Below are 27,862 nucleotides of genomic sequence, written 5' to 3'. Positions count from 1 at the left end.
TTTTTTGAATTCTTGTTTCTCCATTTCATTCTGGTTGAATGTTTATTTCTTCCTTATGTTCCAGATAGTTGATTTGAATCCCAGTTTCCTTCCCATCACTATTGGTTTCTTGTATAATTTTCTTTATTTCACTTTATATAACTTTCACTTCTTCCTTTATTTTGTGGCCTTACTCAATTATTTCTCTGAGCATCCTTATTATCAGCGTTATGAACTCTGCATCTGATAAATTGGCTCTCTCCTTTTCGCTTAGTTCTTTTTCTGGAGTTTTGATCTATTCTTCATATGGGCTATTCTACTTTGTCTTCTCAATTTAACAGCCTCCCTGTGTCTGCTTCTGTTACCTTGTAAAGGGCAGAGCCTTAGGTATTCCTAAGTTCTGGGCAACCCATTTCACAACTTTGTGGTGCTATATGTGGGGGAGGGTTCAAAGAGGAAACAATGCCGCTTGCTCTGCACTTGCCCCTTTTCGAGTCACTTTACCCATTTCTTGTATGCGGCTGGCACCCCTCTAGTTGTTACCTGGTGATGGTTCCCAGGGTGGGTGGGCTTGCATACTTTCTAGGACCATGGTAGCCCTCTAATCAAACTCCTCTGAGAGAGGGGCAGTTTCTTCCACCTCCCAAAACCCCACTGGTTTTCACAGCTTGAAGCTGTGAGGCTTCATTTTTCTTATGCTGGAACCATGAGCTGCACAGTCTAGCCTGGGGCTGGGATCACTCTCCAGGTGTCCCTCCTGACTTTTATCTGACACGCATGAATGTGGGACCACTAGTTCCATCAGCTGCAGCCGCTGCCTTGCCACCACCTCCTCTCCGAGCTGGCTCCCTGGCTCCACCCCTCCTACCTGTCTTGATGAGTATTTCTTCATTAAATCTTTGGTTGTCAGACTTCCATACAGTTTGATTTTTTGGTAGTTCTGGTTGTTTTTTGTTTTGAGGTAGTTGTTATTCTTACAATTGTGCAAGGAGGCGAAGTGTATTTACCTATGCCTCCATCTTGGCTCAAACTACACTTTTTGTTATAAATATTCAAGTTACTCTTGAACATATTAACTTTTTAAGTTACTCTTGAACATACTGACTTTTAGATTGCTCTTATTTTCTACATATTTTGGGTTACTTGATTATTCCAGTCCTCTTTAAAAGTGTTTCTATCTGTTTCAAGATTATGGAACCTTTTTAAAAGACATGCTGAGTGAAAAAATCCAGGTAACAAATATATATTCACAGAAAGATCGAGTGGAATTTACAGGGGTTTGCAAACTACAGCTCTCCAGATTTGGCCTATGACCTAAGAATGATTTTTACATATTTAATGATTTGTCAAAACAAAACATAAAATAATATGCAAGAGAGACCATAATATGACTGCCACAGGCTAAAATAGTTTCTTTTTCAAAAAACAATAAAACAACATTTGTTGCTCCCTAGTGTGTGACTGGGATTATGGGTAATTTTTATTTTTAAAATGCTTTGGTGAGTTCTTTTTTATTTAAAAACTATACTGTTAAAATGGATCTCTCCTTAGGAAAAGCCATATTTATTTGGTTGAGAAACTTACAGGATTTAGAATAGTCATGTTTAATCTTTACTCCCTTTCTTGTAGCATGATGAACTTGCAGATAGTCTTCCTTGTGCAGAGGGAGAGTTTATCTTCCTTCGTCTTAATGTTCTTCGTGAGGTATGTAGCCATAATCATTGGAATCGACACTCTTAAAACAGGAATGTCTTTTAATAGCTTTAATGGCAGTGTTCTTTGGTTGTAGTATTTGGAAAGAGAACTCACCATGGCCAGTCTACCATTCACATTTGATGTTGAGAGAAGCATTGATGACTGGGTCTTCATGTGCTTCTTCGTTGGAAATGACTTTCTTCCTCACCTGCCATCGTTAGAGATTAGGTTTGTGTGTGTCAGTGGGTTTTCACACTACTGCTTTAGCCTCCTTGCCTTTATACTGCATACTGGTCCTAATGCATACTGTTTGTTTCCTGGTTGCAGGGAAGGTGCAATCGACCGTTTGGTTAACATATACAAAAATGTGGTACACAAAACTGGGGTAAGTTCATTCTTGAATAATTTCAAAACAGAACTACTTGCCTTTATAAGAAGATCATTTTACATGTATTTTATCACTTACAGGGTTACCTTACAGAAAGTGGTTATGTCAATCTGCAAAGAGTACAGATGATCATGTTAGCAGTTGGTGAAGTTGAGGATAGCATTTTTAAAAAGAGAAAGGATGATGAGGTAAAGTGTTTCTATTGCAGTAGCTAAATTGCTCCTCTCTGTAATAGGCTATGATGATCCTGTGATTGTACTTTTAACCTCTTTGAGTGCATTGTTATATCATTATAGTGTATCAAACATCAGTGTAATCTTTAGTGGGCAATGCCTTAATTATTTTGTAAAGGTTGTGATGCTTGCTGTGTGGAACAATATATTCCACATTGTGTGAATTGCATTGTAATTTTTTCTCTCTTCATGATCTTAATTAAGATATAATTTGAAACACTTGTCTGATCAGTAGGATGTAAAATGAGGATTCCAAGGCTACAAGAATGCTGGGATTGAGATAGTAGGTGCCATGTTTATAGGAAATATTTACTCTCTGGAAGACAGGTTAAGAGCTAAGAACTCTACTCTGGTAGTAGAATATACAGTGTCTGGGTTGGATTGCATCAGCCAAGGCAAATGGTTGCAGCTCTGCGTAAGAAATTTAAACATAAAAGAAGGAAATAATAATAACCAAGCTCTTAGAAATTGATTATATCTGAAAAAGCAAGGGAGATTAGGTGGAAAGTCCAGGTTTTTGACTTAGGTAGGCGGAAGTTTGCTGATGCCATTCACTGTGATAGCAAGTACTGAGGTAGAACAGATTAAGGTGGTGACAAGGTAGATATCGAGTTTCATTTTGGAAATACTGAGTTTGAGGGACACCTCAAGCACTCAGGACACTCAAGGGAAAAAGTCTGGGAAGCAATTTTATAGATATGTGTAAAGCTCAGAGCATAAGTTTTTTAAAAGGAAATTTGAGAACCATTAGGAGCTGCGAGGTTCTTCAAGTCATAAGTGTGAACTTAAAATCTCTGGGAGCTTGTGTGGAGTGAAAGTGCCTCCAACAGAAACTTCAAGGAGATGCATGGACATTTAAGGAGAATGAGGATCCCATTCTAGAGAGATGGGAGGTAACACCTGAAGAGAGGGGAAGCCATTAGTACTGCCTGAGGTGTTAGAACTGTATGGACAGGCCCCTAGTCTTCAGCCAGGGGTTCAGAGGCCCTGGGAAGTTAGTGGGGTCAGCAGCCTGGGAACTGAGTGGGTTGGAGGGTGATTGTGGGGGAGTGGCAAGGGAGGTAAGCAGTGGCTAAAATGAACAGATAGTAACTTCTTAGAGAGTGAAGGGAATCCTTTTGGAAACTGATTTTATAGAAGGTCATATGGCTACTTTGATTAAATAGCAACATAATATTGCTATCTTAATTCATGATCTAACAGATTAAAAAATATTGTATTTGATAAGATTTCATATTTTCTTTAACTTTGTTATTTTAGAACTTTGGGTACCATTTTAAGTAAAAGAGTAAGTGGATTGTTAGCATTCTTCTCAAAACCTTTGGTATTTGGTAATTTTTTATGGCAAGAATTTTTCACATGTAAAATTCAAATAACAGAACTAACTTTGGGATATCAAATGTCTACCAGAATGACCATTTTAAACTAAGTCTTCAACAGTTAAGTGGCTCCACTTGACATGCTACCATTTATACTTAAGAAAATAATACATGTATAGTGTACTACTTGGTGTAAAAACCTCTTGTTAGAACAGACCTTTCTTGTGACTTTAGCAGACTATATACTATTAAACATTGGTCATATTTGGCATGAGAGCAGGTTGTATGGGATTTAATAGATACCAAAGTGCTTCAGATTTTGATAATAATGGTTTTAAGATGGCCTGGCAAGCAGGGCCTTTTAAAACTATAGATCTTTTTCGTGTCCTTTACATCATATGACATCCATCAGTGTGGTTGTCCATGGGAGGGGATTATGAAACCTCAGAAATTCAATATAAAAGTATATGGTGGTATGTGTTTTCCTGGGAAGTGTGTCTACTTTTGACAGATTTCCAGAGGAGTTGATAGCACCCACATGGACCTGTTCTGCAAATGTATGGCTACCACCCTTAGAAATAGGTATTTAACTGACCAGCAAAATAGATAGTAGAAGAGGAATACATTTAATATTTGTTACTTAAATTGAGGAATTAGGTCAGAAATCTGATGCTTTTTATTTTACAAGCTTTGAGGTTTGCCTTTTATCTTGCAAATATTGTTTGTTTAGTCAACAAGTATTTATTAAGTGTTACCATGTTTCAGATGCAACAAAAAGCCAAACCAAAACAGGAAAACACAAAAATTCGTAACCCCACAGAGCTGACATTTTCCTGGGGGAGATGGATGATAAACACAAAAACTTAAGTAAACTGTGTAATGTGTTAGTGATAAGTGCCATGAGGAAAATTAAAGCAGGTGAGGAAATACCTGGGAAGGCAGTGATAGGTAGTTTGCAGTTCTAGAAAAGGTGATGAGAGAGGGCCGCACTGACAGATGACTTTGTGTGAAGACCTGGAGGATGTAAGGGAGTAAAGCACACAGATGTTTATAGGAAGAACACTTCAGATAAAGGGAATAACCAGTGGAAAGGCTCCGGGGCAGGAGCATACTCAGATGTTCACAGAACAGCAAGGAGCCAGTGTGGCAGGAGCAGAGAAAGCAAAGGGAAGGTAATAGAAGTCGGGAAGATGGAGGGCCAGATTGATAGGACCATATAGGTCATTATAAGGACTTTAGCTTTCATTATGGAGGGTTTTGAGTATAAAAGTGACAAGAACTGATACACATTATGAAAGGGTCACTGACTATTATATTGAGACTCACTATATGGAGGCAAAGATAAAAGCAGTAAGCCAAGTCCAAGGAAGCTAGTATAGTCATAAGGGAGATAACAGGTAGTTGGATTCTGCATATTTTGAAGATAAAACCAGTGAAATTTGCTAATGGGTTAAATGCTAGGTGTGAAAGAAAGAAAGCTATAGAGAATGACTCCAAGGCATTTTGTCAGAGCAGTTGAAAAATGGTCTGAGCACCTGTGATGAGGAATCCTGGGAGGGGCAAATCTCAGGGTGGGGATTCCATTTTAGAGATTCTAAGTGAGTGGAGAGAGATCCTGGTTGGACAGTCATAAGCATATAGATGGTGTTTAAAGCCAAGAGGCTAAGTGATTTACTCCCGTGAGCGTAGAGAAGTGGCGAGGTCCAAGTATTGGGCTTAGGTGAACACCAACACTGAGAGGTTGGGGAGTTGAGGAGTGAGGGCAAGCAGCAAGAATGAAAGAGGAGAACCAGGTGAGTGTAGTATCCTGGAAGCTAAGTGAAGAGCGTGATTCAAGAAGGAAAGAGTCATGGTCAGATAAGGACTGAAAGCTGAGTAATGGATTTTGCAGTCTTTAAGCCACTGGTGACTTACATAAGAGAAGTTTAATAAAGATGGGGGTAAAACAGGTGGTATTCATATCTTAGGAGGTTTTAAGGTAGTCAGATACTGTGTATTCAACATTCAACCACTTTTGGCAGAAAGCACAAATTTCAAGTCTTGTTAATACATATTGCAAGTGGCAGTACTAATTGGAAGGGATAGAAATGAAGCTAGTAGGATAGCAATACAGTACCAGCTGGCACTGTTTTAGGCCACAGCTGCAACCACGGTCACATTTGCTGTCATTTTAGTGCCCTGACAGTCACTGAATCTTGAATACTTTCTGGGGTAAAGGAGGCCTTTGAATGGTCCAGACGGTTAGTGGGGAGCAAGATCAACCCCAAATCCTATGCACTTGCAACCATGGCTACATTTTGAAAACTTGTCAATGCAGACAGGACTCTTTCATGTGACTTAAATCTGCCCAGAATAAGCAGTGCAAACATTTGAATTTCTCTTCCTTTCATTATATTGACTTTTTGGAACCAGTGGTGGTTCCACTTATGCCTTACGTGTTACAGAGGTAGGAACTGTCAAGCCCTTTTTTGGTAAGAGAGGCTTGTTATTAAATTTCGTTGTCAATATTTTTAAATTTGAAATCTTGATTATCAACTACATTCAGCTATAGCTTTAGAATTCTTTGTTTCCTTACTTATTTGTATATTCTCCATGTTGGCAGCCTATTTGCTCAAGGGTAAAACCAATGCTTCTTTGTCGTGAGAATAAACTACCTTATAATGATCTATAGAAAGAATGGTCTATCATTCTTTTGTGAAATTATATCAGAAACTATGTGAGAAAAGAAAAGGAGGAACAATTAAATTGTTTCTAAATTCAATATAGAATGCTCCCTACCCATCTAAAGTTCTGATAAGCAGCACTTTAAATACATAGTCCATTACCTAGTTTAATTTTGTACCTAGGTTTCTGGGATCTTCCTTTAAAACTTGAATTGTCTCCCAGATCATTCCTGGTAATGTTTAACTCTTACATTTTTGTGTAATTATTTGACAGAATATGTGGATTTTCTACTTTTAGGACAGTTTCAGAAGACGACAGAAAGAAAAAAGAAAGAGAATGAAGGTGAGTTTTAATTTTTTTCATAGGGTTGGCAATAGCATACATAACTATAGTTTGGGAGGAAGTAGTTTATTACAATAGCTTTTTATCCTTATCCAGTAGGAGTTGGTTAGGGACATAGTGTTCACTGAGCTGCCTTCTTACCTGGAGAAGGAATCCAAGTCTTTATTTTATTTTTAAAAATTATATTTTATAATTTAAAATATATATTTAGAATAGTTTATGCTATTCCAGTTGACCAGTTTTTCACTGTTCGCCTGCCTCCACCCAGCAACCCCACACTCCCTCACAGTCCCACCATTCTTCATGTTCATGGGTCATGGACGTTCTTTGGCTACACTGTTGCCTATGCTGTACTTACATCCCAATGACTATTCTATAACTACCAAATTGTACTTCTTAATCCCTTCACTGTTTTCACCCATCCTCTGTTCCCCTCCCATCCGACAGCCATCAAAACATTCTCTGTATCTGTGGTTCTGTTTCTGTTCTGCTTATTTGTTTACTTTGTTTTTTAGATTCAATTGTTGATAGGTATGTATTATTACCACTTTATTGTTCACATTTTTGACCATCTTCTTAAAGACCCTTTAGCATTTCATATAATACTGGTTTGCTGGTGATGGACTCCTTTAGCTTTTTCTTGTCTGGGAAGCTCTTTACCTGTGCTTCGATTCTAAATGATAGCTTTACTGGGTAGAGTAATCTTGGGTGTAGGTCCTTGCTTTTCATCATTCTGAATATTTCTTTCCAGTCCCTTCTAGCCTGCAAAGTTTCTTTTGAGAACTCAGCCAAGTCTTATGGGAGCTCCCTTGTAGGTAACTAACTGCTTTTCTCTTGCTGCTTTTAAGATTCTCTTTGTATTTAACCTTTGACATTTTAATTATGTTTTGTCTTGGTGTGGGCCTCTTTGAGTTCATCTTGCTTGGGTGGGGCTCTGCACTTCCTGGACTTGTATCTCCATTTTCTGCACCAAGTTAAGGAAGTTATCTGTCAGTTTTTTCAAACAGATTTCCAATTTCTTGTGCTTTCTCTTATGGCACTCCTGTGATGTGAATGTTGGTATGCTTGAAGTTGTCCCAGAGGTGCCCTATACCCTCCTTATTGGGGGGGATTCTAGTCTTGCTCTTCTGATTGGAAATTTTTTTTCTTCTTTATATTCCAAATTGCTGATTTGATTCTGGGCTTCATCCACTCTACTATTGATTCCCTGTAAATTGTTCTTTATTTCAGTTACTGTGTCCTTTGTTTCTGACTGGCTCTTTTTTATGCTATTGAGGTTCTCACTGAGTTCATTGAGCATCCTTGTAACCAGTATTTTGAACTCTGAATCTAGTGCATTGCTTGTCTCCATTTTGTTTAGTTCTTTTTCTGGAGTTCTGTTCTATACTTTTATTTGAGCCATGTTTCTTTGTCTCCTCATTTTGGCAGCCTCCCTGTTTTTGTTTCTGTGTATTAGGTAGAGCTGCTATGTCTCCCAGGCTTAGTAGAGTGGCCTTATAGGGTAGATGTATTATAAGGTCCTATGGCACAGCTTTCCCTTTCACCCAAGTTAGGTACTGAAGGTAAACCTACTGTGTGGTCTATGTACACTCTTCTGTTGTAATTGAGCTTTGATTGCTGCTGGCACCTCCAAGGTCAGCCACCACCTGTGTTCTGGTCGGGTTCACACAGCATAAGCTGCAAAGTGATCTGCAGATGGCTGCTACTTGTGCTGTGCTTGGAGGTACTCAGGTAAGGCCACACCGTGAACCAAGGCCACCTGATGCTAGTGCCAGGCTTGGGGCACCTTAGTGAGAGCTACAGGGTTTGCTGAAGCCAGATGCTGCTTGTTTGAAAGCATTTGGGAAAATCTGAAGCGTGAGCCAATGTAAGCCATTCATATGGAAAAGTCACTGGAAACAGCTTGGGTGGGCTTGAAAGTTGGGTGGGGCAGGACCTTAGTGAATCACCAGGGTGGGGCAAACAGTGTGAGCCAGGTTGATGGAGTGTCAGATATGGTGCCCACCTGCTGACTCTGTGGCTCTGTAGAGAGAGGACTTGGAAAAGGAACAATGGCCTCTGCCAGTATTTTTGTCTGGGAGAAAGCTGCCCTTCAGCTTTTGGCTCTGATGCTGGACAGTTCAGTTCCTCTCCTATGTCTCTGATGCCTTTCAGTCTGCTGCCCCTGTGCTGAAGCTCAGAGGGAGTCTGAGTAAGTCTGTGCACAGGCCCTTTGAGAATAACTGCCTGGGACTCTAGCAGTTTCTATTTTCCACAGCCTCAATCCCCACTGGTTTTTACAGACCACATTTATAGAGGCTTCTCTTCCTGGCACTGGAACCATGGGCTGGGGATCCTTCACTTTTGAGATATCCCTCCCGACTTTTATCTGCCACTTGTGGGTGTGGGATCAGCTTGTTCCAGGTCTCTGCCCCTCCTAACATTGTATTGTGGTTTCTTCTTTAATTCTGTAGTTGAAGGACTTCTATTCATTTTGATTTCTGATGGTTCTGAGTGATGGTTGCTCTATAGTTGTTATTTTGATGTGGTTGTGTAAGGAGGCGAGCTGTGTTTACCTTTGCTGCCATCTTGGGTGGAAGTCCTGGTGTTGATTTTAAAGAACACCTTTTCAGGTGGGCAGGAAGAGGTAGGTGGCACTTAGCTATTTGAACTTTTAACACTAGTCAGGTATTATTTTTGTAATAAAAACAGTTAACCTTTGTATCTTCTGGGAAGTTACTATACTCTTTCTACATCTTTGTCAGGTTAGTCTTCCCAGAACATGACACTTGAAATTTTGTTGTTTCTCTGTGGAAATCATTAGTGACTCCTTAGCTCCTTCAGAATAGTTTTTTCTTCATCTGGCATGCAGAGCACACTAGGATCTGGTCGAATTCTAGCTGCCCAGCTTTTCCATTTCTGCCTTTTAAGCATGAATATACCATATTTCTCCAGGATAAGAGCATTGCCTTCATTTAGTAATTCCAAAGGGCTTTTTGACTTCACAGTTCCTTCACATCTTAGCTTTTCCACAAAGTCTCCCTACTGCTTCTCCTTGCAGTCTAGGTTAAGGAGTTTTTTCTTTTTAACTCCGGTGCTTCTTGCTGTGATATTTGTTTTCTTAATTGCATGCTTTATAGTCACTGAAGTTATTCAATTCTTGTTTTCTTGTCTTACTAGATTTTAAACTCACAGTTTAGGGACTTCATTTTGTTACTATTATTTCATTGGAACTGAGCAATTTCAGGAGCCTGTAATGGAGAAAAGTAGACTTGTTTATTATTGTATGTAGGTTCAAAATCACTTAGATTGGGAAGAAAATATTTACTTTTTACCTTATATATAATTTCTTTCAGTCAATATCTGTTTTAAAAATCTGTGTTATCAGTCAACCATGACTATTACCTGTTATAGTTTTAATCATAGTTCTAATTAATTAGAAAGAGTCAAATTCTAGCAAGGTGAGGAGTTAATAAAAATTGTATTCCTAGGTATAAATCAAACTCTTGACTTGTTCTTTATCTTAATAGTTAAACTTATTACCCTAAAATTATGTCTTCAGTGTATTCTTAAATTTTAAATAAACAATAGAATAGCCTAATGAGATTGAATAGATTTTCTATAAATATCAGAACAATGATTTATATGTACTTTTAGAGTAGAGTTATTAATATTACAGACTTTTTTTATAGGGTAAATAATAATCAAATCAATGTTGATAACCTTGTAATGTTAACGGAAATCCGTTTTCATCTTTCAAGTGCTTACAGTAGGGACTCTTATTTTGTTGTCCTCTTTTCTTCCAGTCTTCTGTGCTCTGATTTAATTATAATTTCTACATTTATTTCTATTTATGTTAGAGAGATCAACCAGCTTTCACTCCTGGTGGAATATTAACCCCTCATGCCTTGGGTTCAAGAAATTCACCAGGTTCTCAAGTAGCCAGTAATCCAAGACAAGCAGCCTATGAAATGAGGATGCAGAATAACTCTGTAAGTGACTGACTTTTATGTGGTGAATATCAGATACTCCTTGCAGCCGAGTGTAAATTTTATTACTTAGCCAGTAGTAGTTTTATAGGTTTTTTTTCAATTTCTTTTGTCTTGAAATATTTTTAATTTTGTTAAATGCATTTTTATCAATATGAAAACACCTAAATGATGTGAAAGAAAGAAAATATATGAGTGTATAGCTAAGTGGCTGCAGTGATTCTGTAATGTGAATGGGCCAAAGGTACTAGGTGGTGATGGTGCTAGAAGCATGATGTAGACATGCAAATATCTTACAGCTGGGGCAAGAGAGGAGGGTGGGTTATGCTACCTGTTTTCCCTTTCCTTCCAGGGATCAATGATGGTCATTTTGCAGAATACTATTCCTCGTTTATTGAATATAGGTACTCTTTACTGCCTAAACTCTCACTCTCCAACTCAGCTTCTTATAATAGTGGCAACAGGCCATGAGCTCAGAGCACATGGCGGGACAGCAGCAGGGATGAGGGAATAGACCGTTAACCAACATTCACAGTCAGCAAATAATCAGTTACAGCTTATTTCGGGGTAGTAGGCATGAGAGAGAAAGTGTGTATTATAAAGGGAAGCAAGATAGTATGCAAACCATTGCTATGATATATTCAAGGAAATGGCATAAGTTCAGATGTTTAAATTTTACTCTGGTAGTTATTGTATCGGTGCTCAAATCTGTTTTTATAGGGCAATCCTTTATGCAGAAGTTTGGCCACACCAGGAGACTGATTGGATATATATTGCCATAAATTCACACCTGGAAGTTTTAGGGACCTTAGATTTGGGATTTGAGAACTGAGATATTGCACCTCTTAGGAAAAGCAGCCTAGGTTTCTGTTGTGTTTTTCTTGTGTTTCATAGTTGTTTTCTTATCTTATTTCTTACAGCTTATGGAGGGTCAGTGAAAGGTATTGCAATGAGACACTTGAGTAGAACAGAAAAAACTGATGTCCATCATTTAAGATGATAGTGACTATGGTCCCCTCAGAGTAGAACTGAGAGTAACAAGTATTCTCAAATGGCATGTTGATAATAGAATACTTTTCTCTTAATCTCAGGGAGGCAAATAGGTTTAAACTTTGCCAGCTGTGGTACTTTGTGAAGGATTCCCATATTAAATTCAGACTTTACAGGACTAGACCCACTGTTGATTAATGTCTGCCATGGGAATAAGAGTGGGGAGATTGATGATTAGGCTGCTTATTTGATCCTGTCTTAATTTCTGTTGACACAGTTATTTCTTTTGGAGTCTGCATAGAGGGATTTTCATCTAGAATGCCAAATTTAGGGAAATCATAAAGTAAAATTATAAAATTCATTTAAAATCATGAAGTTTGTTAAAAGGGAACCTTTAAGGTTATGTTTTATTTTTTCTAAATGTTTGGGCATGTTAGTCTCCAGTAGTTGACAAGTATCTACTGATAGTCTGCAGTTGTTAATGTTCTATTATATAGCTTTTGTTTCCTCATAAATATGTTTTTATTTATTTTATATAAATGTTTTTAAATGTTGCATTCTGAAGTGTGGTTTCATTATATCTGTGGCCAGTCTTAATTTCATAAGTTTGATTGCAAAAATAGTTCTTAACAAAAAAGTTTTGGCCTTGGTTGATGTGGCTCAGTGAATTGAGCACTGGCCTGAGACCTAGGTCACTGGTTCGATTCCTGGTCAGGGCACATGCCTGGATGGCGGGCCAGGTCCCCAGTTAAGGGTGTTGCCAGAGGCAACCGATAGAGGTTTCTCTTGTACGTCGATGTTTCTCTCCCCCTTTTTCTTCCCCCTGTTCTCCTCTCTCTAAAAAATGAATAAAATCTTTTTAAAAAAAGAAATATTTGAAGTGGTGTGGATCTAGTATGTTCAGGAAAGAATACTTTTATTAGAAAAGATGGAAGCAGAAAGGAGAACAGTGGAGATTTAGTATTGAAGAACAAATACTTTTCCTTTCGTTGAAGGTATATTAAATTTGTTATCTAAAGGTAGAGTTTATTTGTTGTCAGTTTAGGAAAGTTTGCTTTTTACAACTGCTCTGTACTAAGACAGTTGATATGAACATCACTCTCATAATTTGATCTAAATGGATTAGTGTTGGGTTTTAAAAATAAATGATGAGCCCTGGCCAGTGTGGCTCTGTTGGTTGGAGCATCATTCCATAACTGAAAGGTTGCAGGTTTGATTCCTGTTATGGGCATGTGTGATCTTCGGTCCAGGCATGTACAGGAGGCAACTGATTGATGCTTCTCTCTTGCATTGGTGTTTCTCTCTCTTCCTTCCTCTCTCTAAAAGCATTGGGAAAAAAAAAATGTCCTTGGGTGGGTTTAAAAGGAAAAAAATAACAATAGTAATGATGAGTCCTGGCCTAGCAGCTCAGTTGTTTACAGTGTCATCCCAATAAGCCAAGGTTTCTGGTTTGATCCCCAGCCAGGGCACATAGAAGAATCAACTAATGAATACATAAGTGGAACAATAAATCAGGGTTCCTCTCTCTCTCTCCTCCACCTCCCCTCTCCCTCTCTCTCTCTCTCTCTCTTCTCCCTTTCTCTCCCCACTTCTCTCTCTCTCTCCATTTCTCCTGTTCTTCCCCTCTCCCTATCTTCCTCCCCACCTCCTTCCTCTCTCTCTAAAATCAATTTTTTAAAAAATGATAACTTACTGAATGGTATGCTAGGGAGGCAATATGTTATTGATCTTTTGTGCAGATTATTTTATTTAATCCTTGAAATAACCTGTAAAGCGATAGAACATTTTTATCTCCATTTGAAGTGGAGGCTAACAGGGCCATACTTTCAGTAAAGATTAGACTTGCTGTTTAAAACTCAGATCTGTTTGACTAAGATACCCATCTCATTTTCCAAGTACAACATTTTATTCCTGGATTTATTTTTATTAGTGTTTTTTTTTTTTTACAGTATTGGCCATATAGTATCATGATAAAATTGATATACATTTTAAAAGGGAAAGTGTCATAAGCTCTATGAAATATAATTTTGCTTTGTTTTAACTTATCATGGTCTATGTTGTGAACTATCTTTATGCTAAGGTTTTAGTTACAGTATTAAAAGAGCCTCCTCAACTCTCAACTTAAAAATAATTTAATTTATTTGAAATATCTAATGTACTGTGAATAACAGAAGGAACCTTTAACATGAAAACCTTTTCTGCCACTATGGTTTTGGACATTTACCATAAAACTAAGGTTTCAGAAGATTATGGTTTTTAAATCAAATATTAAAATCCTTTAGGGTGCTACATTGAGTTAGGTACAGAGGGAAGATAATACTGATAATACTTTATTTTTTCAATTATGTTCTATTGATTTTTAGAGAGGAAGGGGTTGGGGCGATATCTCGATTTGTTGTTCCACTTATTTATGAATTAATTGCTTTATTCTTTTATGTGCCCTGACTAGGGATCGAACCCACAACCTTGGTGTATTGGAAGGGCACTCTAACTAACTGAGCTACCCAGCAAGGGCTAATATTGATAATTCATTTTGAAGTAGTACTTTCAAGTGGCATCTAAGTCTGAAATAATAAAATCTGCATTGTTCTAAGATGATTAATAGATTTTTATTTGTACATTGAATTTTAAAACAGTATATATAAAATAATTTAACAGTTATCTTGCAGTCTCAACGGTTGCTTCTCAGAGTGGTTGTGCTAGGTTGAACACTTACCATTTAACTTAATTCTCACCAATACTGATTTTTTAATGTATTATTAATTATTACTTTATGTACATGTATATTTTTCCCAATTATAACATGCAATTGGTAGAAAGTGATCATGAATTTGTGACATGAGGGAAACACACAAAAAATTCAAGTCCTATAATTATAAATGCGTAAAATTAAATTTTTCTTTTGAAGCAATTTTTATCCTAAGAATTTTTTTTGGAGTGTAAGCAACTTGGTACCATATTACTTGTTTATGGGAGGTGGAGTAGGTCAGGATCAATCTTTGTACTTCCTAAATATATTTACCATATCTGTTTGATAGCTTTTTTAAGAAATGTGGTATTGTGAAACATGGTAGTCATAGAAGTTAGTTGTAACTTCTAATGTAAAATGAATAATAAAATCCTTCCTCTGTAATGTTGCAATTGTCTGCAGAGTCCATCAGTATCTCCTAATACAAGTTTCACTTCTGATGGTTTCCCGTCTCCGTTAGGAGGAATTAAACGAAAGGCAGACGACAGTGACAGTGAACCTGAGCCAGAGGATAACGTCAGGTGAAGTAATTTTTTTCATAGCACTTTGTTAGGAAATTGCTGAAATGGATGCGGTCTGATTAATATTGTTTAGCTTAGAGCAGCAGTGCCTTCATATGCTTGCCTGTGACCTTTTTATCCATTAGTAATTAATGTGGAGGGCTAGAACAGTCATTAAATTCCAGTGAGGTGTGTAAGCCATCGCTGTTAAACCTAAGTATCCATATTAGTATGCACGCAGGTTTTCATCCTCCAGAACCACTTTTCCCTCTGAGACCAGGCACTAGATTTGCTAGACATGAGATGTTTAGCTCTGAAACTGTGTGATCTAAATGTTAGGGTTTTGAGAATAAGTTTTCAAGTCTCTTAACCTAGAAAGTTTAGTTACACTTGGATACTTAATATAGTTTGTTTTAATCTTCTCATTTGAAAAAGTAATTCCTCAAAATGAAATATACAAAAGCACTTGGTTAAGAGATAAATATGTATATTTTTAAAGACCACAAACTTGCATATGCACAATTGTATTTCATATAGAGAAGTTTCCCTTTAGCTGTATATTTAAAATAGGAAACTTCAATTATTTAATTCAGAAATTTTTGGTCATAATATAATAGTAGTATGTATAACAGCCTCTTGTATAATTAAATCTAGGTTTGAAGCCTGGGCTCCAAGTACGAAAGACCAATGATCTCAATTAGTGTAACTCATGAATTTAGCAAAATGATATATGTCAAAGTTAATAGAGGTCCACAGCTCATGCTGCTTTTATAGGACACGGTTGGTGTGTTTGTATTTATGATTAGAAACATCACAACTATCATGTGTGGTACTGCATTTTCCTAAACATTCTTTGATGTGAGATGAGTTCTGTGGTGACTTGTGATTGAACATTTTCCTGTTTTGAGTTTTTATTCTCTGATTCTGTAATTCTGGGTTTCTCTCTAGTGTGCTTTTTGTTTCACTGTACAGCCATTATGATCAGTGAATACCAGCTTAATAGCTAACTTGATTTATTTAGTACTTTATTGTTTAATCCTGTTGCTGAGGGTAATCAAGGTGGAAATGCTTCTATCAAAAAATGGGTTTTTTTAGCATTTATTTTATTGATAGTTTCTGTAAAATAGTGCTAATACACATTATGGGTAGTGGATATTTCTCCTACTTGATGTTCTGTGAATCCCGTGTGTATGTGTGTATGAGATTAAAATTGGTACAGTGTATTCTTAAACATGACTGCAATTAATTTGTAAGATCTGGTGCATAGTAGAAAATAGCCCTTTAATGGAGAATCATCTGGATGTTCTTGATCCGTCCTAGTGGGGGGTTATTTTGGTGGTTGTTTTTTTTTTGAAGTGATCTTTGCCTCCTTTTCGTCCATCAATAAAATGTTTAAATCTTTTAGAGTATGAGAATTGAGTACCTAAAAAATCATACTTTGGGTGAAAATGCGGTTCTTCACATTGTATTTTTGGTGATTAGTGATAATTTAGGGAATTGATTGACTTCTCAGTTTAGCAGCACAATCATACATACTTTAAGCCAACAGCAGCTCTTATTTCAAAGAGGGATAAGGAGGCCCAATGATAGAGTAAATATACACATAATTTCTGCTTGGATACTAGATTATTTTTTTTATATATCATGTTTTATCTTTTAAAAAATTGTGCAAATCATTTCTTAAAAAGTAATTTGACTTTTTTTGTATATTTTATAGATATTTAAACAAACTGAGAAACTTGACCAATATAAAATATCTTACGTATCTGAATCTTAAAGTGTAGTTTTAGAATCATTCCACAATCAAAAACATGTAAAAACAGTATGAAAATTTGAGCAAATAAGTGTAATTAAAATAGTTTAAAACATGGTTATTCTTTTTTTTAAGTGTAGTTTTATAATGGTCTTACTAATTTGTGTTTTGGTATTTGATGTTTAACTATCTTTAAGTTCATAATAAATATTGTGAAAGTGGACTTTTTAGAAATAACTAAATGAGGTTATATTAACGTTACAGTGTAACTCATTTACGTTTCACCAAAATATTAAATATAAGTTTATTTGGATAATGAATTGGTAGACAGTTACTGAAAATGTATTCTACATGAACTGGCTTTGACTGGTTTTTAGGCTGTGGGAAGCTGGTTGGAAGCAGCGATATTACAAGAACAAATTTGATGTTGATGCGGCTGATGAGAAATTTCGTCATAAAGTTGTACAGTCTTATGTTGAAGGGCTCTGCTGGGTTCTTCGATATTATTACCAGGTATAAAAAGAATATTTTCCTCTAAATCTCCAACTAATCACTTTAGGAAGATAGCAATTTCTATAGTAATGTGTATTAATGAGCTATATTCTGAAATTAAACCCAGACTCTCTTTTTTTGTTTATTTAGAAGTTCATTACTTTAAATAATACTTGTTTGTAAAGCTCCTTAAATGTTAATATATAAACAAAGCTAATTTTTGTTGCGTTAAAGAATTTCACATTAAACTTTGTGTGGTTGAGTGTACTTTGTCTTTCATGTGATTAAAATTTTGTGTTTTTTATAATTGGAATAAAGAGATAACTGATTAATAATCTAGAAAATACTAATAAAAATGTGAAAGGAATTCAATGCCTGATAAATGCTAGTAACAATTTGAAAGGAATTTGAATACCATTTCCTTCATGTAATATAGTGATGTTAGAGGCAGTGCCTTCTAACTGGAGTAATCTCTATCTAACTTAAACCCTTTGATAATTGATATGTCGGACTGTTAAAAGATTAGGTGAACATATAAGGGATATAACATTGTTAGATGATATCTGATGTGGCGAGCGAAGCAAGTTAGATTTGGTGTGACCTGGGAATAGATGCAGTTTGTTGGTGAGTAGAAATTTATTTAATACATTGAACAGTAATGCAGTATTGATTGTAAAATATTCTAATTTCATATTTTACCTCTACCCTTAAGATTTTAATTGCCTAGGCACAGAGTCCAAACACATATCAGGAAGACTCCTCTTTTCTATAAGTATAACTTGTTTTTGTTTTCTTTTTGATGGGTTTACTTAAATAAAATGAAACTTTTGGCTGTTTCACTCTCAGTCTGTTTCAATGATGCCCCTTATGCATCTGTATAGCCTCAGTGTCAGCTGCAACTGCTGCTTTTCATTATATTTGATAATGGCAGCTCTAGAGTTGTAAAAAAAGTCACGAAACACATTTTAAGGATACAAATCTTAGTCAAAATGTGTCTGTAAATGTAAACTTTGGTGTTGATTATTAAAGATACTTTCTAGAAGCTTCACATTTAATCAAAACAACATTTAGCACTTGTGGGAAAATATATGGAATATATATGATAAGTTGTGTGTTTTATCAATAGAACATTGTAGGTTAATAGTCTAATATTTGTTTTTACACTGTGATTATCATTAACAGATTTGTTTTGTTTTGTTTTTAATGATTGTAGGGCTGTGCTTCTTGGAAGTGGTATTATCCATTCCATTATGCACCATTTGCTTCAGACTTTGAAGGTATTGCAGACATGCCTTCTGATTTTGAGAAGGGCACTAAACCGGTAAGCTTGATTATTTGGAGCCTTTAAGTTCATAGAATTTTGGCTTAAAAACTGGGTGGAGGGGACAAAGAGAAAAAAAATTGGGACAATTATAATAGCATAGTTAATAAAATATACTTTAAAAAGTTGTTTCTCTTATCTTAAACTTATCTTAAACTTTTTTCTTCCTTGAAGTTTAAACCACTGGAACAGCTTATGGGAGTTTTTCCAGCTGCAAGTGGTAACTTTCTACCTCCATCATGGCGGAAGCTCATGAGTGATCCAGTGAGTCTTAGTATTTTGTGTGTGTTGGTAACTGCGTTTTTGTCATACATTTTACTAACAGTAGTCACCGTTGCTTTTGCATCTCAGTTGAAACACTGAAGTATAGAAACAAAGTAAAAGTATTTGAGTTCTCCTGTATATTTTTTCCTACATTTTCCCCCTGCATTCCTTGTCATCAGTACGCCACCCAGTAAATAAAATTGATTTGTGCTTGGAGAAATTTTTATAACAAATTGTTTTATTCTTAGCCTGTTTTTGTCCAGCCCTGTGTGGTGGATACAAGAGCTCCGAATACTGACCTGCCTGAAATCACCTCTGAGCTTGTTTGGTGTGCTAGCTAGAAAGAGTGAGACCAAGCCAGGAAGTAGGAATTATTAGTCAATAAACTCCTCACTCACTGTCGTGGGTCCACAGCTGTCAGCTTTATAATTTATAATAATGCCATTTTTTCCCATCATTTAAAATAAAATTGTTAACTTTGTTTTACTAGACCAGGGGTTAATGACCTGATTGCTTAACAGTTTTTAGAAGGAATGAAACATCAGTTTCTCATTAGGCTTGATAACTTGAAGGAAAGTTTTATCAGATTCTGTGTAACAGAAGCATTCAACTTTTGTTTTTGAATCTTTACTTTTTTTCCCTGATACAGGATTCTAGTATAATTGACTTCTACCCTGAAGATTTTGCTATTGATTTGAATGGGAAGAAATATGCATGGCAAGGTAAAATTCAGACATTATTTCTTTTTCATAAAATAATTTTAACTTGTTGGTAAAACTGAGCAAACACGATTTATGGGATGAAGGAATTTTTGTAAAAAATTAATATTTTAAGAATTATATGTTAAAATTTAGTATTTTTTAGTTTAACCTGGGATTAAGCAATGATTAATAGTAATTTTAATAGTAAATATCCTAATAAACAATAAAGCGGGTTCAAATAGATTAATCATCATATCTTTTGCCTCCTTTGATTAATTTATAGGACTTGGGAGTTGCTCATTCCAGTTAGCAGCTCATTGACACCTTGTGGGTTGCTGAGATATAGTGTCCATGGAAATTGACTTGTACTCCATAAAAACTTTTGAAAAATGTATTAGAAATTTAGTTTAAATACTTGACATTAATCATTACTTAAATTTTATTTCTTACTATTCTTTTCTTAATCCTTCCGTTCACAGATTTTGTAAGAATGGCAATATAAAATTAGTACTAAATTCAAGATTCTATTTACCACTCAACTAATGTGTGATGATGACTGATTATAAAACACAGTAAAGAGTCTGTCACACAGTAAGCCAAGTATTGTTTCACACCAGTGCTCCTTTCAACAAAATCACTTTAACCATTTCTTCTACCATATGTGAGGAGAGACCCCAAAAAACCATACTTATCTTCTGGAGGGTGGACCCCTTATGGTATGCACTTCCCTAGCTAGATGAGTGTTCTAGGAGCCCACCTGTATCAGTGTACCAATTGGCATTGTTGTAAGAAGCTGCATTCAGCTTTAGTGAACTTTTTTCAAGACTATGTGTTTGCCATTTCATGATGGGTGATACATGAGCACACCTGCCCACACTGTGCTAATTGTTCAGTGGTTTTTAATCAAAAGTGCCATGACCCCCGTACCCCACCCTTCCTATTCACCTATCTCACCCTGAGCAAATTTTTTTGTTTCCCCGGATGAAAAAAATCCTCAAAGGAAATGGTTTTGCTGATGTGGAAGAGGTGAAACAAAAAACAGAAGCACTTAAAAGGCATCAAAATCAACTAGTCCAAAAACGATTTTGAGCAGTAGAAAAAACATCTTGATAGGTATATTGCATCAAATAGAGAGTACTTTAATGGTGACTGAAGTCTAAACATGTAAGAATAAATACACAATTTTCTATAAATAAATACCAGGTTTTTAGGGGTCTCCTCATATTTTTCTAGGATAATAAACATGTTTGGTAAAATCACGTTATCTCTTTTTCCTTGATTATTCCCTGTGATGTGAAGACCAGTGAAATGACTCAAAGAGAGTTGTGGGGCAAAAGGAGCTAAATAATAAGTTACAATTGAAAATCATTATTTTTTGAAGTTTTTAGGGTTGACTTTTGGTTTATATAGTAACCGTATTACTTTAATGAAACGATAATGGGAAATGCAACCCATTGAATGGGGTTAAGTTTGTGCTCTGTGGTCATATTTTGTTATGTGCAAATGGATTAGGGTACTAGGTGATTTTTGAACATGCCTTGTAATGGAAGAGGAGGAATAGAATGGCAGATGGTAAAGAAATATATATATATATATATATGTTTTAGCTTAGTCTTTGCGTGGGTTTGTTAAATAAATAAGTAAATATGTAAGTATGCAGATGATTTGCTGATTATATCGCTGTATTGCAGTATAAATCCTCAGGAGGAAAAATAAGACAATGCACAATAGTTGCAATTTCTCCACATCCTCGCCAACATTTGTTAGTTTCTGTTTTTTTGATAATAGCCATCCTAATGGGTGTAAATTGGTATCTCGCTGTGTTTTTTACTTTTGTTTCCTTAATGATAATTGATAGTGAGCCTTTTTTTTTCATGTAGTTATTGTCTGTTTCTATATCTTTTTTGGAAAAGTGTTTATTCAAGTCCTTTGCCCATTTTTGAATTAGGTTTTGGTTGTTGTGTGGTAGGGATACTTTATATATTCTGGATACTAATCTCTTCTATGATCTGCATATATTTTCTCACATCCTGTGAGTTGTCTCTTTACTCTGTTGGTAGTGTCCTTTGATGCATAAAAGTTTTTAATGTTAATGAAGTTCACTTTTTTGGGTGGCAATTAGACAATGGGTTTATTGAGGGAAAAGCGGGGGAAGAGGAAAGGTAGCTCCCAGACCAGCTCAAGGGCCCGTAGGAGCAAGGGGAATGGGGAACGGGGAATTGGGACTCCCGGTCCTCCTCGTGGGCCCGCAGGAGTCCCCTGAAGTTCACTTTTTATTGGACTATTTTATTATGTTGCTGTTGCCCCTGCTTTTGGTATCATATTCAAGAAATTATTCCTAAACTTAATGTCATGAAGCTTCCTCTCTCTATTTCTAAGAGTTTTATAGTTCTAGTTCTTAATTTAGGTCTTTGATTCATTTTGAATTGATTTTTGTATATGGTGTAAGGGAAGCGTTTAACTTAATTCTTCTGCATCCATTTTCCCAGTATTATTTATTGTAAAGACTGCCTTTTCCTCATTGAATGGTCTTGGCAACCTTATTGAAAAGCATGTGACTATACATATATAGTGAGGGCTTTTTTATGGGCTCTTTCTTCCATTGGTCAATATGTCTGTCCTTATGCCAGTATCATACTATTTTAATTAGTCCTTTAAGCCAGTATCATACTAGTTAATTACTGTAGCAGTAAGTTTTGAAATCAGGAGGTGCAAGTCCTTCAGCTTTATTTTTCTTTTTCAAGATTGTTTTGGCTGTTTGGGGTCCCTTGAGATTCCAAATGAATTTTAGGATGGTTTTAAACTAAGAACTTTATTATTTTTATATTTGTATATAACAGCTTATTTAAATATTTTAATTTATTAGACATTGTAGCAAGAATGTACCTTTCTAGAGGTAAATTTAGTACTATTAGGAAATATAGTTATTTCTCCACTTACATCTTTGAAACTTATTAAAAGTAATTCTTGCCTAAGTTGAGTACATCTTAAAATGGTAGAAGATTAAATGTATCTGGGTACTTTTTCAACATTTATTGAACATGTGTACTTACCCATATTACATGTAATAACAACAGTGTTTTCATAATATTTGCTTAGTCATTTTGAATGCTGTGTATTTTATATATGAACAGAATTTAAGTAATTTGACCAGTTATACAGTGGCAGAACTAAGATCTGAACCCATAGAGCTGACCACTATGTTTACCTTACTTGGGCTACCTATCTGTTGGTTGTTGAGAAGGTTAAGTGAGCTAATGCATGTAACAGAAAATAATTGTTAAGATAAAAAGTGGCTGCTATCATCATTTTCACTGTCAGCTTCTTCTCAAGCACCACCATTATATCACATCTAGGTGTAAGGTATTTATTCCTTTCTACCCTGACCAGTAGGGCTGATTTCTTACTTAGTAACATACTAACATTGTTGCTGTCATTAGCCCTGCCAAGTTGTTTATTGTTTAGAGTTAACTTTTAGAGTTGATACTATAGGAAAGTCTGATAATTTGTTTAGATCCTATATCTAGTAGGGGCTGGTTTGGCTCAGTGGATTGAGCGTCGGCCTGCGAGCTAAGTGTCGCTGGTTCGATCTTCCAGTCAGGGCACATCAGAGAAGGAAAACTCTGACTCCAAAAAACCTCCGCTGCCTTGCGGCATACCTCTTCAGGGGAAAGGCTAAGGGAGTAAACCCCGACAGAAAATCCGGAGCCGGAGTCCCTAAGGCGGTTTGACGTTGTAGTCAACACCGGCAACTCCTGCGGCGCACCTGAAGCCAAGCTGTATTGACTCCGTCTTTCCCTTGGACCCTTCAGCTGCGAAGAGAGGGGGGGTCTGCTGCATGGGCAACAGCAGACCCTCCATATCACCCTGCCCAGGCTCTGTAGCTTCAGCTCCACTGGAGAGGACACTCCAGCGTCATCGCAAGATGTCGATTCAACACGGGAGGAGACAGATGCCGTGTCACTCCTGAGTCGGACTGCACAGCCATTCTCGGCGGTGCAGATAGACACTTAAGAAGCTACACCATCGTCTCTCGAGACGGACGGCTGCCGACGACTCTGCCCCGTACAACGCAACAGGTGCACCAGGGCACGGAGTCAAAGCAGCTCTACCTAATACACATAAGCAAACACAGGGAGGCTGCCTAATTGAGGAGACAAAAAAATACGGCTCAAACAAAAGAAGAGAACAAAACCCTAGAAAAAGAACTACATTAAATGGAGACAGCCAGCCTATCAGACACAGTTCACAACACTGGTGATAAGGATGCTCAGAGAACTCACTGAGTATGGCAAAAGCATAAGGGAGGAAATGAAGGCTACATTAAGTGAAATAAAGAAAAATCCACATTATCATCATTTTAAAGGCAATTATAACAAATACAGCACTTCTGAGTGACAATAGTTTCAAAATTATTTAGCAGTATTTAGCATTCCTCTTTACTATTTACCTTAAAATTTTTATTTAGCCAAAATACTATTTATGGTATATACAGCAGAACATAGATAACATAGAGACTATACTACTAGTGTGCTTTTTGGAAATTATGCATGTATGCCAAATAAAACGACCTTAATTCTAGCACACTTTAGAGGATAATTCTAAGCCTGAAAATGAACATCTACTATTCTACCCTTCCCCTGCCCCCAGTTATTTAAACAAGTTTCTAAAATGTTTTGTGTATAAATTATTAGCATTTATTTATTTATTTATGTTTTACTTATTTTTTAATTATAGTCGACATTTAACAGTATATGAGTTTCAGGTTTCCAGCATAGTGGTTAGACATTTATGTAACTTATAGAATGATCCCCCCATGTTTAAATTACATACCTGGCCCCACACATAATTATTACAATATTATTGATTATATTCCCTGTGCAGTAATTTACATCTCTGTGACTGTTTTATAATTGCCAATCCATATTTCTAAATCTCTTCATTGACTTTTTTTAAGTACATGTTATTGATTATGCTATTACAGTTGTCCCAATTTTGCCCTTTGCCCTCCTCCGCCCAGTATGCTCCTTTCCCTTCAGCATTCCTCACCCCTCCACCCCTTAGTTCATGTCTATGCGTCATGCGTATAAGTTCTTTGACTTCCCCATTGCCTATGCTATTCTTAACATCCCTCTGTCTATTTTGTACCTACCAGTTATGTTTCTTGATCCCTACACCTTTTACTGCATTCTCTTCCTTCCCCCCTCCCAGGTAATAACCCTCCAAATGATTCCCATACCTATGATTCTGTTCCTGTTCTGGTTGTTTGCTTAGTTTGTTTTTGTTTTTTAGATTCAGTTGTTGATAGTTGTGAATTGTCATTTTAATGTTCATAGTTTTGCTCTTCTTTTTCTTAAGAAAGTTCCTTTAACATTTCATAATAATACGGACTTGGTGGTGATGAACTCTTTTAGCTTTGCCTTGTTTGAGAAGCACTTTATCTGCCCTTCCAGTCTAAGTGATAGCTTTGCTGGATAGAGTAATCTTGATCGTAGGCCCTTGCTTTTCATCACTTTGAATACTTCTTGCCAGTCCTTTCTTGCCTATAAAGTTTCTTTTGAGAAATGAGCTGACAGTCTTATGGGAACTCCTTTACAGGTAATTCTCTGCCTTTCTCTAGCTGCTGTTAAGATTCTCACTTTGAATTTTCTTGCTCTTCCTCTTCTCCTTCTGGCATCCCTATGATTTGGATGTTGGCGCTTTCGGAGCCGTCCCAGAGTCTTCTTATTCTCCTTGTTTTTTTGAATTCTTGTTTATTCATTTCATTCTGGTTGTTTATTTCTTCTTTATGTTCTAAATCATTGATTCGAACCCTGTCTTCCTTTCCTTCACTGTTGGTTCCCTGTGGATTTTTCTTTATTTCACTTAATGTAGCCTTCATTTCCTCCCTTATGCTTTTGCCATACTCAGTGAGTTCTCTGAGCATCCTTATCACCAGTGTTGTGAACTGTGTCTGATAGGCTGGCTGTCTCCATTTAATGTAGTTCTTTTTCTAGGGTTTTGTTCTCTTCTTTTGTTTGAGCCGTATTTTTTTGTCTCCTCAATTAGGCAGCCTCCCTGTGTTTGCTTATGTGTATTAGGTAGAGCTGCTTTGACTCCGTGCCCTGGTGCACCTGTTGCGTTGTACAGGGCAGAGTCTTACTTAGGTAATTCCCAGGACAAGCAACCCGCTTCACCACTTTGTGGTTCTGTGTTGGGAAAGGGTTGGAGAGGGGACAGTGTGGTTGCCTGACTGCTGGAGGCTTGCTCAGCATTCACCCCATTTCCGTTCATTTCACCTACTTTCCATAATGGCAACTGCTGCTCCTCTAGCTGCCCTGGTGGTGATTCCCAAAGTAGGTGGATTGCGTACGTTCTAGGACCGTGTGTGCCCTTTAAATGGACCCTCCTAAGAGATGGGCAGTTTCTTCCACTTCCCCAAACCTCACTGGTTTTTGCAGCCAGAAATTATGAGGTTATTTTCCAGGCGCTGGAATCCTGGGCTTCAGAGTCTGGCCTGTGGCTGGGATCGCTCACTCCCCATGTATCCCTCCTGATTTTTATCTATCACACGTGGGACCACCCATTCTGCCTGCCCCTACTGCCTTGCTGCTGCCACACAGCATCCTCTCAGTCCTGGCTCCTTGTCTCCATCCCTCTATTCATCTGGATGAATATGGCTTCTTTAAATTTCTGGTTGTTGGACTACCATATGGTTTGCTTTTCGGGCAGTTCTGTGTGTTTTTTGTTTAAGGTTTTATTGTGATCCTTCTTATGGTTGTGCAAGGAGGCAAAGCATGTCTACCTCTCTCTCCATCTTAATTGGAAGTCAGATTATTAGGTTTTCAAATGTAAACAGAATACTGTGCAATTTTAGTGCCAGAAGAGATGTTTCAAGTATTCTAGTTGGAAAGACCTGAGTATTTTACTTGTATGATTTTTTAAAAATCCTCACCCAAAGATATGTTTATTGATTTTTTGTTGTTGTTTTTGAGGGTGATGGTTGTGGTGGTGGTGGGGGCAGAGATCGGGGTGGGGAGAAAGAGTGAAACATCGATCGGTTGCCTCCTGTATGTACCCTGATTGGGGACAAACCACCTTTGGTATATACCCTGACCCCGAATCAATCCACTACCTCTTGGTGTACAGAACTGACCCACCCTGCCAAGGCACAGTATGGGTTTTGTTTTTGTTTTGTTTTTTTTAACAAAGGGGAGAAACTTGGTCCTAGGAAGATGAAAAGATAACCTCAAGCCCTTGGGATATTAGCTGGCTTACTTACCCAAGGGCATCCTAGTAAGTAAGGCCAGATCATAGACTGATGTCTAGGTGGCCACTTGTTCATTTAATTCAAAAATTTTATCATCAGAGAGTTGATTCAGCAACCGTGGTTTTTTATATGAGCTATTTCAAGGATGAAGAATACAAAGAATCTTCACTTTTACTACCATGTGGAAAATATTTACACCTTAATTTTGGCTAAATAGAGTTCAGTTTCAAAATGTTTTGATGTTAAGAGGGATACTCGACTAGAACTGATGATAAATTAGAATTTAGATGATCCTAATAGCTGCGGCGGGCGGTGTGCATTTGTTTCCCCAGGTGTTGCTCTGTTGCCGTTCGTGGATGAGCGAAGGCTGCGAGCTGCCCTAGAAGAGGTATACTCAGACCTCACTCCAGAAGAGAGTAAGAATTATATTTCCACTTGGTCAACATTTAGTTTATGTAATACAAACTTTACATTTTCTTGTGAAATTTGAACCTTTTTTTTTCACTTGTCAGATTTCTCTTAAACATGACATCATTTATTTTACCTCTTTACACACAAAAGTTAACTTCTTAAAGTTTATTATCCATAAATTGAATACTAATTGAATAAAAAGTTTTATTTATTTATTTTTTAAACATTACCATGTCTTTCTTTTTAAAAAAAAAATTATTTACTTGGTTGTTTGTTTATTTTACTTTTAGAGAGAGGGGGAAGGAGAAAGAGGGAGAGAAACATCACTGTGTGGTTGCCTCTCACTCACGCCCCCAACTGGGGACCTGACATGCAACCTAGTAATATGCCCTGACTGGGAATCGAACCAGCGACACTTGGCTCACAGGCCGACGCTCAGTCCACTGAACCACGGCAGCCAGGGCTTAAATAAAAAGTTTTAAATTATGAATGTTAAATTTATAACAAAGCACCACTGTAAGAATATCCTTTAACTTTTTGATTCTTATATGACATGCATTCAGAAAAGGATTTTTGTGTATTGGGAAGATATTATTAATTTCCTCTCTTTCCCTTTTTCTCATCATCTCCCCTAAATAACAAAAACTTTGCTTGAAAGGTTAGGTTGAAACAAACATTTAACCGCAAGAGTGCTAACTTTGAAATGTTATTATGCACAAAAAATGGTATTTTGTCATACTACTGACAGTTAAAAGTATAGGAAAATTGCAAAGGTGAGATCTACTGGAAAATTTAGTAACAGTATAATAAACCTTTAGAAATAATTTTTTACTGACCATCCTTA

At 36.8% G+C, this 27,862-nt stretch overlaps 1 protein-coding gene across 4 annotated transcripts in view; it reads left to right on the top strand.

Annotated features, from left to right (window-relative positions):
• Positions 1–27,862, top strand: part of XRN2 (5'-3' exoribonuclease 2) — a 95,379-nt gene that overhangs the window by 19,598 nt on the left and 47,919 nt on the right. For 2 of the 4 annotated variants that reach the window (XM_090285983.1, XM_090285984.1), the window contains exons 10-21: positions 1,609–1,683; positions 1,769–1,902; positions 2,002–2,059; positions 2,143–2,250; positions 6,576–6,620; positions 10,460–10,591; positions 14,730–14,848; positions 16,958–17,093; positions 18,286–18,393; positions 18,568–18,657; positions 19,307–19,379; positions 26,940–27,023. In XM_090285983.1, coding sequence (XP_090142109.1) covers positions 1,609–1,683; positions 1,769–1,902; positions 2,002–2,059; positions 2,143–2,250; positions 6,576–6,620; positions 10,460–10,591; positions 14,730–14,848; positions 16,958–17,093; positions 18,286–18,393; positions 18,568–18,657; positions 19,307–19,379; positions 26,940–27,023 — 1,162 coding nt within the window. The remainder of the gene's footprint in view (positions 1–1,608; positions 1,684–1,768; positions 1,903–2,001; positions 2,060–2,142; positions 2,251–6,575; positions 6,621–10,459; positions 10,592–14,729; positions 14,849–16,957; positions 17,094–18,285; positions 18,394–18,567; positions 18,658–19,306; positions 19,380–26,939; positions 27,024–27,862) is intronic. The other 2 variants (XM_090285985.1, XM_090285986.1) reach the window with 2 other exon arrangements.

Source organism: Furipterus horrens, unplaced genomic scaffold (assembly GCF_987537825.1).
Source record: "Furipterus horrens unplaced genomic scaffold, mFurHor1.1.pri manual_scaffold_8, whole genome shotgun sequence".
Lineage (NCBI taxonomy): Eukaryota > Metazoa > Chordata > Mammalia > Chiroptera > Furipteridae > Furipterus > Furipterus horrens.
The sequence above is the reverse complement of the archived record's forward strand: the minus strand, read 5'-3'. Positions and strand labels throughout refer to the sequence as shown.